The following is a 13282-nucleotide window of genomic DNA, read 5'->3' on the forward strand; positions in this document are numbered from 1 at the left end:
TGGGATTGTGGCGCTCATCATCTCTTTACTGGCCAAGGGAGCCAGCGTCCAGCTTCCGGGTCATATGACCAGCAGGACTTAGCCACTTCTGGTGAACCAGAGCAGCACATGGAAACGCCATTGACCTTCCCGCTGGAGCGGGACCTATTCATCTACTTGCACTTGGAGCTGCTAGGTTGGCAGGAGCTGGGGCCGAGGAACAGGAGCTCACCCCGTTATTGCGGGGATTCGAACCGCCGACCTTCCAATTGGCAAGCCCAAGAGGCTCTGTGGTTTAACCCACAGTGCCACCCGCGTCCCTCTTTATTTTAGTACATTTGATAAATGGATGCCAAGCATAATTTACAAAGTTGTCCTTCATTTTTGGGTGGCATAAGGTTCAGGTATATTTTATTACGTTTTTCCATTAATGCCATGGTCCAGATCTTGAAGTACCAATACTCCTGCAAGTTTCCTGGAGCTGACTCCTTCCTTACCATTTCTTATATCTTCTTGTTCTATGTGTGGCTATTTAAAAACAACAACAACAAGAACCTCCTCTTGTACATAGCTTTGAATAAATGGATTAATGTGTTAGATTGTCAGGATGGACGTGAGAGACCAGGGTCCAAATCTCTCCCCCCCCCCCACCCCCATGGCCATGAGGTTCAGTGGCGTATGGAGCCACTTTGCCACCTGGAGCAGGAAATGCGGGGGCACCCCCCCGGGGGCGGGGTGCCGCTCCATAGCGTGCGTGCATTGTGACGTCACACCGCATGCACGCTACGGAGCGCAGTCCATCCAGGCTGCCAGGCGCAAGCTGCCGCCGCCGCATGGATGGGCTGCGGCAGCCCGTTTGTGTGGCAGCTGCTCACACGGCAACTTGCAAGGCTGCTGGGCGCAAGCCTCCGCACGAACAGGATGCCTCAGCCTGTCCAAGCAGCGGCTGCTCGCGCCCAGCATCCGGGGCGGACTGTGCAAGTGCGCACATGTGCAGTCCATGCGGGATGCCGGGTGCAAGCAGCCGCCGCATGGACAGGCTGTGGCAGCCCATCTGTGTCACGGCTGCTCACACGGCAACTTGCAAGGCTGCAGCGGGTGAGCAGAGAGTTGCCACGTGAGCAGCCGCCGCACGGAAATGGTGCCAGGTGGCGGCCTGGGAGTTGCTGGGGGGCACACTCGAGTGTCACCCCCCCTCCAGGCTGGAACCAGGGGTGTGCCGCTGTCAACGCCCCCACCTTGCTACGCCACTGATGAAGTTCACTTAGTGTGACCTTGGGGGCCAACGACTGACTCTGAGTCTAAGCTACCTTACGGGGCTGTTGTGGGGATTTTATTGAGGAGTGGGGAGAACAAGATACTGTGCCACCTTAAGCTCCTTGGAGAAACAGGTGGGACATCAATGCAAGAAAGAAGGCACTTTGAGGATTTGCAACTAAACACCAGGAAGAACTCTCTGAGAGTAATAACCCTTCAACAGTGGAGCCGTCTCCCTCTGGAGGAGGTGGGCTCTCCTCCCTTGGAGGTTTTGAAGCAGAGGAATGGATGGGCATCTGCCATGGATGCTTTGGCTGAGATTCCTGCATGGCGGGGGTGGACTGGATGATCCTCAGTGATCCTTTCCAATACTGCAATTCTATGAGTCTATGCTCCCTACCATCTAGCCATACATAAAATTTATGAAAAAAGAAAGAAGTTAAGAGTTATTTATATGCCTGTTGTCTTTCCCCAACAGGCATATAAATGTGAAATGTGAAAGATAGGGGTGCCTGGCATGCTCTGGTCCATGGGGTCACGAAGAGTCAGACATGACTGAACGACTGAACAACAACAATAGTTATTTAAATAAACAAGCAAACACCAATCTGTTGGGGGGGGGAATCCACGCTCTCGTCTTCTTTTGGGTGCCCCCTTAAGCTTCAAAAACCAGTCAGTGTTTATCCTGCTCCTTCCAAGGCTGCCACCAGGCAGGTATTTTAAATTTAAATATTAAGAAGCCAAGCCCCAACCCCGGACCCTTTTGAAACGCCCACGCAGACCTGACCCAGACCCCTCACCTTCCACCAGGGGGTCATCCGCAGAATTGTTGCTGGCTCCATCTGCCTGGCCATCGGCATTCTGTAGGGCATGCTGGAGGCTCAGCTTGTGGCAGACCTCGAAGGCCTGGCCCACTGTCCGAACCACCCGCATGGCCTGCGTCTGTGAGGGGAGAGAAGGCCCACCTTAGCATGAGGAGAGACCGGGGGGGGGGGGGAGTTAAAGGCAGCAGCAGTGGTGGGGAAGGAGGAGGGCCCCCCGCCCAAGCCAGCCCACCTTCTTCTTGGATTTGAAGACGTTGCACCGGAAAGAGTTGTTCGCACCATCCCTGGCGATGTAGCTGAATATCTTCAGGTCCTGGGAATCGTGAGAGACGTAGAAGATCCTGAGGAGAGGAGAGGAGAGGAGAGGAGGCCCCCAAAGTGAACCAGGAGGAGAAAGCGTTTGCAAAGTCCTGGGCACAGGGGAATGGTAACAGCATAGCTTGGGAGTTGCCTTGGACTGTGGAAAACTCTTGGGGACTCCCATCCCTTGTTTCCCAGGAATGCTGGGCAGATTGTCCTTCAGATTTGCTCCAATGAGGTGGAAGCAATTACCAGCTTTAGGGGGACTGAGCCACCTGGACCAAATTAGCAGCTTTGCCAATCTGCTAGTGCAGAGGACAGCTGTCAGGTACTGCCTGGGTGGGTCAGCAGGGGAACCCCAGGAATTTGCACCAGCAGACGCAGAGAGGCCAGCTGGCACCGCAGAGATCAGCTGGAACGGAGGAGGGTTGGCATTCCCTATTGAGGACAGCAGGACCCATATGTGCCCAATGGGCAGGGGGGCAACTGAAGGGGGCTGAGCCACTAGTGGCCATCTTTTAGCCCTCCAAAGGGGCAGGGGTCAATCTGGCTCCATGTCACCTCTGGCCAATCTGGAAGAATAAGGCAGCTTTTCAGATATGTTGTGTTTTTATTTCTCATACAGTTATTAAGGCGCATGGCCACTCACTGCCACCAGCATATATGAAAGTCTGGTTCCTTTAAGAGTGCACAGAACCTTCATTCTCAAAAACAATGGAACTCACAGGTGAATAATACCTTTTATTTTTTTAAATCTTATTTGTTTGCAAAGGGAATACAGTGGTACCTCGGGTTAAGAACTTAATTTGTCCTGGAGGTCCGTTCTTAACCTGAAACTGTTCTTAACCTGAGGTACCACTTTAGCTAATGGGGCCTCCCGCTGCCATGCGATTTCTGTTCTCATCCTGAGGCAAAGTTCTTAACCCGAGGTACTATTTCTGGGTTAGCGGAGCCTGTAGCCTGAAGCGTCTGTAACCAGAGGTACCACTGTATCTGAATGAGTTGATATCATACTACACCTTTGGAGCCGCGCTGGATCTTTGTATGCATGCAGGGAGAATCCGCAGCAACCTACCTGTAAACGGGGTCGTGGATGACCACCGTCTTGCCCTCATCCCAGGCCCACTCCTTTCTCTGCAGACAGAACAAAAAATTAGTACAGCCCTCTCCTCCTCCATGAATTTGCCTCGTGCCCCTTTAATGCAGTCTAAGCTGGTGGCTATCTCTGCCTCCTGTGGAAGTGAGTTCCACAGATTAACTATGTACTTTATTTCGTCTGTCCTGAATCTCCCAGCATCCGGCATCACTGGAGGACCCCATTAGTTTCTGGAATTAGGAGAGAAGAAAGGTCCATCTCCTTCTTCAACCTCATGCATGATTTTCAACACTCTCCCCTCACCTTCTTTCCAAACCAAGAAGTCTCAAATGTTGCTAAGGGAGTTTGCCCTCCATCCCCTTGATCATTTTATTTGGGGGAGGGGGGGCAGGATGAGTGGGTAGGGGGGCCCTTTTCCTGCCCCCTCCCAGCTCTCCAGCACGACTCGTCTGGGCCCCCATTCCTCACCTTCTGCTTCTTGCGCAAGATCACTTTCACTCCATCCACCGAGATGATGATGTTGACCTTCTTCTTTTTGATGTTCTTGGCCTTAAATTCATACTGCAGGAAGGAAGAGGGTGGAGAAATGCATTAGGGTGGCCAGTTGCCATCCAGCTTGGCCCCAAGGCTTTGCACCCCACACCTTTGCCGTCATGACAGCTGCCCTGACACATGGCTGGTGGGTAAAAATACCTATCCAATTTCCACCTCTAGATTTGATGCTGGTCAATTTGTAAATGCAACCATTTGCACCCAAAAACTCCTGCTGCATTGCTCACCCTGTTTTTTGTTAATTGCAAACTGCAAAGCCCCTCCCCCACCTCTCTCTCTCTTCTTTTATCTCAGTTCAGGAGGGCTGCAGGGGGGGGGGATGTTCAAAGACCACTTGTGGGGGGCTGTCAGACCGAAAGCGGCTCCTGATCTGGCTGCTCCGCTTAAATATTCATTAAAGCGGGTTTTGAATGAAGAAGCAGAACAGAGCAGTTTGTGTGTGTGTGTGTGTTGTAGCAAACAAAACAGCCCCCCCCAACCCCAAATAAAATCAACTGGAGAGAAAGTCAGTTGAATGATGATGATGATAATAATAATTTATTATTTATACCCCACCCATCTGGCTGGGTTTCCCCAGCCACTCTGGGTGGCTTCCGACAAAATATTAAAAATACAATAAAAACCAGACATTAAAAACAGGGCTGCCTTCAGATGTCTTCTAAAAGTCAGGTAGCTGTTTATTTCCTTGACATCTGGTGGGAGGGTGTTCCACAGGGCAGGTGCCACTACCAAGAAGGCCCTCTGGTTTTATCTTTTGATTTGAAGGGCTCAGTCTTGGAATGCAGGCTGTGCTTGAGACTCAGTGGGGTGCAGACGTGTGAACTCTGCACATCCTCAGAGGCGCCTGCATTTGCTTCATGCCCTCAGTGGCAAGGGTCCCAAGGTCAGTCTCAGCTGTGTTTTAAGCCTTCCTTGCTTGATCTTCCATCAGTAGCCTTTCTCCATCCTGCCCCGAACTTTGCTCTCCACCTACTCAGTCAGAAGGATGGATTAGCCTAGCCTCCCCCCCCCAATCCACAACCTTGCCTGCTCCCAAGGTCCAGGGTTGAAGGCAGCAAGCAGGCAAGAACAGCCCCCCCCCCCCGCAAACAACCACTTGCTCCCCGTTAAGCTGTGACCTCTTGATCAATCCATGAATTATTACACAGGGCAAGCTGTTTAGAAAGCTAAATTTAGCCACAAAGTGTGAACACACAGAGGGAGAGGGAGATGGAGAGGGAGAGAAAGAAAGAGAAAGAAAGAAAGAAAGAGAGAAAGAGAGAGAGAGAGAGAGAGAGAGAGAGAGAGAGAGAGAGAAAGAAAGAAAGAAAGAAAGAAAGAAAGAAAGAAAGAATGCAGGCCAGCAAGCTGTGTTCTTGTTTACACCAAAAAGAGGGTTCGGGGGTGCTGGACAGGGCATGATCCCTGCTGAAAGGACAGCAGCTGCTCCACCAAAGCTGCTCCTTCACAAGCATTGCCACCACAACCTCTGCCTGTGGCTAAGAACATGGATTCTCTCTCCCCTAACACACACACACACATACCGGATATGCACCTGTGGGGCCAAAACCTGCCCTTTCCCCAAGGGCAGAGCCACGTGCTGCCTGTTCCTTCGAACACAGCCTCTCCCCCAGCCAGGAGGTCTTCCGGAGGTTTCAGACTACAACTCCCATCAGCCCTGGGAGTTGTAGTCCAAAACCACTGGAAAGCCGGACAAAGGCCGTCCTGAGAGATCTGTTTCCCCCTTTGAACTGCTGGTGGGACTTCAGAGGCCCAGATGTGGGCTGCTACAGCCCCATACCCCAGTAGGGCAGTGCAGCTGGGGGGGGGGAAGGAGCCCAGCCCTTTCTGCTTCCTCAGGATGGCGGGGGCCGAGAACCTCTCCAAGGCGTGAGAAGGGGAGCCATGCCAGGGATGGATGCCAGCTGGCTGCTGCCCTCTTCTGCCCTCAGCACTCACGCAGAGCCGCTCACTGCTTTGAAATCGGGACTGGAAGCCAAAGAATATTTGCACCCCGGGCGAGTGATGGGGTTGGCTCCTCCTGAGATCTGTGCTTTGGCTCCTCTGTGCAGGCTCTGCACACATCCGTCTCTTCGGGGGAAGAGGCCAAAAGCCGCTGGATCTCAATCGCTGCTGCTGTTGCTATTATTATTAATTCTTAAAAGCAGGTTTCTAAACCACTTGGAAGTTTCACCTGCTGCTCCTTCAGAGGCTGGGACCTGAACCAGTCGATTCAAACGACAATAAGGGAGATTCCAGCTAAACATTAGGAAGAACTTTCTGACAGTAAGAGCTGCGTGGCAGTGGAATGCGTTACCTCAAAGGTGGTGGGCATCTGTCAGGGGTACTTCAGCAGAGATTCCTGCATTGAAGGGGGTTGGGCTAGATGACCCTTGGAGGTCCCTTCCAACTCTACCATTCTATGATTCCACGGCTGCCAGGCTAGGAATAACTGATGGTGTGTGTGTGTGTGTGTGTGTGTGTGTGTGTGTGTGTGTGTGTGAAAAGGACTCCCAGCATTTTGGAGCCTTAACTCCATATCAGGATAAATGGCGCATGACCAACAAAAATATTTGCACCCTGTAAACGACACAGAAACCAGTCCAACTTACTTTTTCTTTAACATACAAAACACAGTTGGCCCTGCCAGATTCTGCCTCCATTTGCACTGCCCTTCTAGTTCACATTTCCTTATGGGCCTGCATTCCAACGCACAACTCCCCTCCCACAAAGAAGACGGAATCATGGAGTCGGAAGGGACCCCCAAGGATCATCTAGCCCAACCCCATGCAATGCAGGAGTGTTAAGAGGCTCCTGACAGCAACCATGCAGCATTTCCCCTGATCCTGCCTCTGTTTAGAAAGCCATTAATAGCCCAACCCTTCTCCCTCCGCCTGGCTTCTATCTCAGAGGATCAAAGCAGCCTTAGAGGACCTCAACTCCACCCCCAGCCTGAGACAACCCCCCCCCCCCACCAACCACCTGCTCAGGTGGAGATGCCCACTGGGCACATGGGCACCTGCCTCCCCCAGAATGGAAACCTGTAACTGGTAAAACATGTTTACTGCAGCTGCACAAAAAGCATTTTGGGCACCGTTAATCCCATGCAGGCAAGATATGATCAGAGTCCTGAACTTTTATTGGTGTGGGGATGGAGAACATTCATGCATTCATTTACTGCATTTCTATCTCACATTCCCCCCCCCCAATGGAGCTCAAGTGCATAGGTTCTCCCCCCCCCCATTTTATCACCACAACAACCACCCTGTGAGTTGTTGTGAGCTTAGGCAGAGAGTCATTGATTGGCACAAGGTCACCCAGTGAGCAGGGGATTTGAACCCTGGTCTCCCGGGTCTTAGTCCAACAATTAACCACTACACTACGACCGACTTCCTTATTATGAGCCCCTGAGAGATCTGACCAAAATTTCTCATTTTTCCAACAGTAACTGGCCTCTGAGAAGGCCATAAGCAGGGCTCAGAATCTCATCTATCCCCAACCAGCGGTATTCAGAGGTAGACTTTGTGCTGACATGGAAGCTTCATTTAGGTGCCCTGACCACTAGCCCCTAAATAGCCACCACTTCTCCATGAATTTATATAATCCTTTTCAACAGCCTCCTAAGCAACTGCCCCCTCGCCACATTTTGTGCCAGTGAATTCCAAAAGTTAGCTGTGTGAAGAAATCGTTTTCAAAAGACCCTCTAATCTCCCCCACTTTTGTTCTTGTATTTTGTGTTTTTATCTTGTACCGGTATTTTTACTGCCCTGAGATCTACGGATGAAGGGTAGGATGCAAATTTAATTAATAAATACACACATGCATAAAATTATTGTCTGCTCTGAATTTACCTGGGACTCAGCTATACAGCTGCAAATAAAACATTTTGAATGTGTGGCAAAGTGCAATATACAATTGTGACACTAGTTGACAACTGTGAGCTATAGCAAATTCAACGCATTTTTTAAAAAAATCACAATGATTTTAACATGTGTAGATTCTACCCTGCTGAACTTACTTTTGTTGGTGCTGCTGTTGTTAAAAGTTTTTATTTAGAAAAACTTTACTAAGTGGTTTAGATATTTTGCAACGAAGCAAAACAAAGAGCCAGGTGGCAGCTTGCTATTATAGATCCAGAGCACATGGCTGGATACGACACTGGAACCTGAACTGAGTTTTATCTGAAGTGAGACAAGAAAACAGGGTGGCTGTTCTTGCAGGAGCAACGAGGCCTCGCAGTAGTGGATATCATCAGTTATGTACCAAATCAGTACCAAAGGAAGTACGATTCGGCGGGAGCCTGCCAGCCGTGCGCTTGCCTCTTAGTATGCGCCAGAAAACACCCTTAACATGGCAGCGGAGTCCATTGGCTTAGTGGCGACTTGTGAAACATGTGCGTTTGGTGAAATGTGCATTTTGTTTGGTGATCTTCCCACCAGCCCCACCCTGAGCTAAAATATTATGCCAGAAGTTGAAAGCCTCCCTTGTACACACACTTTTCACAAGCATCAGCCATGTCCCACTTGTAGAATGAAATGAGCTTGGAGAAGAGCGTGATGGATGGAGCCTCATCAGAATTATTTGGGGGGGGGGGAGAGGGGGGAGTTTAATGAGCCCAGGCTTCCCTTTGGCAGGCGAGAGGCGTTTCTGCAGAGGCACTGCAGACACAAGGAGAATCCCTAATGCTGCCCATCTTGTGTGGGCAGAGTAGGAGCCAAGCGCATCCTGGATACTAAATAATGCATCCCCACCACCCCCACCACCCCCACCCACCCTGACCCCCCCCCGGTCTTCTCTTCATTGCAAAGGAGCTATTTCTGGCTGTATGGACTTCCAAGCCAGAGAGAGGTGGGGAGAGATTCAGTTAGCACAGGAAAAGAACAAAAAAATCCCTTGAGCCAGTCTTCACAGAAAGGACTCCCTGAAGAGCAGCAGAGAGGGAAGATAGGATGTTTGGAGGAGGAAAAAGGAAGCGTGGGGTCGGGGGCTGGCATGCAGCAGAGGGGACCGGGGCTGGCCCCACCATGCAGCCAGCTGAAGCAGCCTGATTTAAGGTAGTAGGGCTTGGAGGGTGCGGTGAGGTGTCTGGACAGGGCAGCTAGGCTTTCCCCAGGGGGTGGTCCGTCCGTCCCCCCACAAGGGCTGGAATGCTGGCTTGGAAGAATCTTTGGCTGCTCACCCCTTCTTGGAAGCGAGGAGCGCGGAGCCGGGCCAACCTCCTCCTGAAACGAGCTTCTCTGCTTGGCTTTTGCGAACGAAGGGTGGTGTTGCTCTTGAGAAAAAGCCTCCGTTTCCGGCTCCCACGCTCACCTCCTGGCACCAGGGCGCCTTGTGTGCATCACTCTGTGCGCTCGCACAATCCGGGGCCCAGATGGCACAATGACACAAGCCGTTCCTCAAGCAGCCAGCGCACCCCACACCCCTCGTGCAGGAACGCACAGCCTGCCCCATCCCAGGACTTGGCCACCCCCACCCCCACCCCCGGGTGGAGCATTTCATGACTCTATGCCTGTGTTCATCTGTCAGTACAGTACTGGCCGGCTCCAGGCTTCAGCTCACAAGGGGAGCACGGGCAACATCAGAACAAACCAGCATGCCAAGGAGTCACGGAATCATGAAATCATAGTGTTGGAAGGGACCCCCAAGGGTCATCTAGTCCAACCCCCTGCAATGCAGCAATCACATCTAAAGAACCCCTGACAGATGGCCATCCGACCTCTGCTTTAAAATCTCCAAGGAAGGAGAGCCCACAACCTCCCGAGGAAGACCCTTCCACTGTTGAACAGCTCTTACTGTCAGAAAGTTCCCCCCCATATATTTAGTCTGAATCTCATTTCTTGTAACTTGAAGCCATGGGTTTGAGTCCTACCCTCCCCAGGAGAAAACAGGCTTGTTCCATCTTCCATGGGACAGACCTTGACATATTTGAAGCTGGTTATCATATCTTCTCTCAGTCTCTTCTTTTCTAGGCTAAACATTCCCAACTCCCTCAACCCTTCCTCCTAAGGCTGACTCTTCAGGCCCCTGATCAACTTGGTCACCCTCCTCTGCACACCATTCAGCTTGTCAATGATACAGTAATAATATGAATTATTAGCAAAGGCCAGCTGGTATTATTTTCAGCAGCCTGCTGAGGTTCCCACCATTTCCTTCCAGGTAGCAGATGAAGGGCAGGTAGAAAATAAAATAAAAATTGAGTCGGTTTGGAGACAGCGACCATTTAATGGAAAGTCATAGGTTGCTGGGCAGATCCAAAGGAACATCATGCTCAGCCACACACGGGGCTCTTCCAGGAGATCTCCTACAAAAATACCCACACAGGAGGGATGACATGAAGAAGAAGAAGAAGAAGAAGAAGAAGAAGAAGAAGAAGAAGAAGAAGAAGAAGAAGAAGAAGAAGAAGAAGAGTTTGGATTTGATATCCCACTTTATCACTACCGGAAGGAGTCTCAAAGCGGCTCACATTCTCCTTTCCCTTCCTCCCCCACAACAAACACTCTGTGAGGTGAGTGGGGCTGAGAGACTTCAGAGAAGAGTGACTAGCCCAAGGTCACCCAGCAGCTGCATGTGGAGGAGCGGAGACACAAACCCGGTTCACCAGATTACGAGTCCATCGCTCTTAACCACTACACTACACTGGCTCTCAGTGCCCCAAGAGAGGAGGGTCTGCATATTCTGCTTGGGTGCTGTGAGCCACAGAGGTCTCCAAGCAGGGGCTATAAATGCTAGGCTCTGGGAACAGGCTCCCGGCACAAAATCTGCCTCTGCCCAAATTGAGACAGGGGGTGGTAAGGGTCTCAGTGCCAATGCCCCTTCGCAGCCCAGTCAGCAAACGTTAAGATTACAAGGAAAAAGGGAGTCAATGCAGCGTCACTGTCACAAGTGTTAGACTAGGACCTGAGAGTCCAGAGTTCGAATCTTCCACTTGGCCATGAGGCTTGCTGGGTGTGACCTCAGGCTTTTCTCAGCCAAAACTGCCTCACAGGATTGTTGTGGGGATTAAATGAGAGGGAGAAAGGCCATGTTCACCATCTTGAGCTCCTTGGAGAAAAAGGTGGGCTATAAATGCAACAGATTAATTACAGTAATAATAAAACAGACTGTTAGTGGGAAAGAGACCCAGTGGGAAAGACCCCTGGCTTGCCCCCACCCCAACTACGCTCCTGCTTCCAAACTTCTCCATGGATTCTGCAGTGCTGAATTTATTACTCACATCTCTGAAGTGGAAGCAATACAGAAAGGGTTCCTCTGTTACTCCACTTTCCTTATCTGAAGTTTGCGCAGACCACCCTGGTCTGCTGTCAGCTCCTTGATTCCATGTACAAAATCATGTAGAGTCAGAAGGCATCCCAAGGGGTCATCAAGTCCAACCCCCTGCAATGCAACCCCCCTCTTTCACACCACGTGTGCAACCTGCTTTGCAACCATCAGTGTGAATGCAGCCAAGGCCTGTGCTGAGCCCAGAGCAGAGAAAATTAAGTGAAAGCGCAAGAGCTGTTTTCGTATGCCTGAAGGGCTGTCAATTTTGCCCCAGAAGGCAAGACAGGGCAGATTCTGGCTAAACATTAGCAGAGACTTTGTTATGGTAGGAGGTGTTCACCGTTGCAACAACCTGCTCCCTTTGCTGGAGGTTTTTAGGCAGAGGCCAGGCAGCTGTCCGTCAGGGGTGCTTACGTTCCTGCATTGCCTGCCCTGCCCTAAGCAGGGGCTGGAGAAGATGGTCTCTAAGGTTCTTCCTGACTCCATGATTCCATCACTGCGTTGACAAGACACCGCACAAAGCCAGTCTCCATGCGCTGACTGTATCCACAGTCCTTAACACCTGCCCCCAAGAATCTTGGTGTGATCCTATGCATAATTATGCCAGATCCGTAATGCTTTGTCAGAACACTGTATTGTTTCCGGCACCTGCTAAGGCCATTTTCATTTAGGCAACCCTACCCAGACATGTAGAACGTTGGTGTATGTTTTAATCTGTTTTTAATGTATTGCCGATACTCCTTCTCCCCCCCCCCCCTTTTTTTTGAACGATTTAACTAAGCGTTGGTTGTTTTTACTGATAATTGCTTTAATCTTTTGGGTTTGGGGGTTTTCTGGTGGTGTTTTGTTTACAACCAAGTGGTGTATGAATTTTATGAAATAAGTAAAATCAATAAGCATGGCTGTTGTGCTTGGGTCCTGCGTGCAGGATTACAACAGCCATGATCCGTTCAGCCAACGTGAGAACAAAATGCTGCACTAGCTGGGCCACTGGCTTGATCCAGAAGGGCACGTCTTATATCCTTTACTCTTTAAAAATAAAAATAAAAATTAAGATTTGGTTTATCTGTGCCTCCTCCCCTCCCCATGGACAGCCGCGTCCCCAAATGAGGTCTATCCATCATGTTTAGTTTAGCTCCTTGACCCCTCCTTGGCTAACCCAAATCAGCATTCACACAAGCTTTGCAGAGACTGTGCCAGCACCAGGCTAGAAGCACGCCCCCCCCCACCCGCCCACCCACACAGCTCTTGGGAATCCAGTTCCAGCAATTCTGAGCATGGCATTAAAAGGTCACCATTGCTTAGAGATTACATGTTTTGCAGACTGATCCATCAGCCCATCTGCTATCAATCATCCCTGGAATGTGATCTCATAACTGCGGCATTTTCTTCTCAGCTAACAGAGTGACCATCACTCCGACAGGAGGAGGTGACCATGGCGGCCACCATATACTGGACCAACCCCAAGGGCATCCATCATGATTTTAGCTTTCTATTCTATTCTACTGTTGCTGATTAAAAAAGCCGTGGGTTTTTTTTGCCCTTGCAGAGATAAGGATGGAAACAGAGGGGGGCTAAGCAAAGCTTGGGGTAGGCCAGGGGTGAGGGCTCCCCATTCTGCATGATGAAATGTAGAATTATGTAAAATGCATGCAAATCTTCATGATTTGCATAATCATGAAATGAGCTCAGGTTACCTTGGCACATAATAATAATTATTTTTAAAGAGCCCTGCCTGTGCAAAGTCCTCTCTCCACCGCAAAGTAGAACACCCAGATATTCCAAAGACAACTCCCATATAGCCCTCATTCTTCCATATGTGTCTTCCTTACAGTCCTGAGAGGTGGGTCGCTGACAAGAGTGCAGATAGAGAGAGGGTTTTCTCCCTCTCCCATTGTTCTGGTACTCAGGGCAGTCTCTCAAAGCCAATTGGGTGCAGTGCCTATGGAACTCACTGCTGTAGAGGTATCCCTCCGCATCTCGAAGCTACCAACATGAGTCTGACCAAACTGCGGCAAAACCAGCCCCCCCCCCC

The 13282-nt window shown here is 50.5% G+C and overlaps 1 protein-coding gene across 1 annotated transcript in view; it reads right to left on the reverse strand.

The window, feature by feature from the left end:
• Positions 1-13282, reverse strand: part of LOC117040274 (carboxyl-terminal PDZ ligand of neuronal nitric oxide synthase protein-like) — a 43723-nt gene that overhangs the window by 14024 nt on the left and 16417 nt on the right. Inside the window, 4 exon segments of the mRNA XM_033137949.1 lie at positions 2037-2178; positions 2293-2401; positions 3436-3494; positions 3925-4017. Of these exon segments, the coding sequence (XP_032993840.1) occupies positions 2037-2178; positions 2293-2401; positions 3436-3494; positions 3925-4017 (403 nt within the window).

The sequence above is a fragment of the Lacerta agilis genome, chromosome Z (assembly GCF_009819535.1).
Source record: "Lacerta agilis isolate rLacAgi1 chromosome Z, rLacAgi1.pri, whole genome shotgun sequence".
Taxonomy (NCBI): Eukaryota; Metazoa; Chordata; class Lepidosauria; order Squamata; family Lacertidae; genus Lacerta; species Lacerta agilis.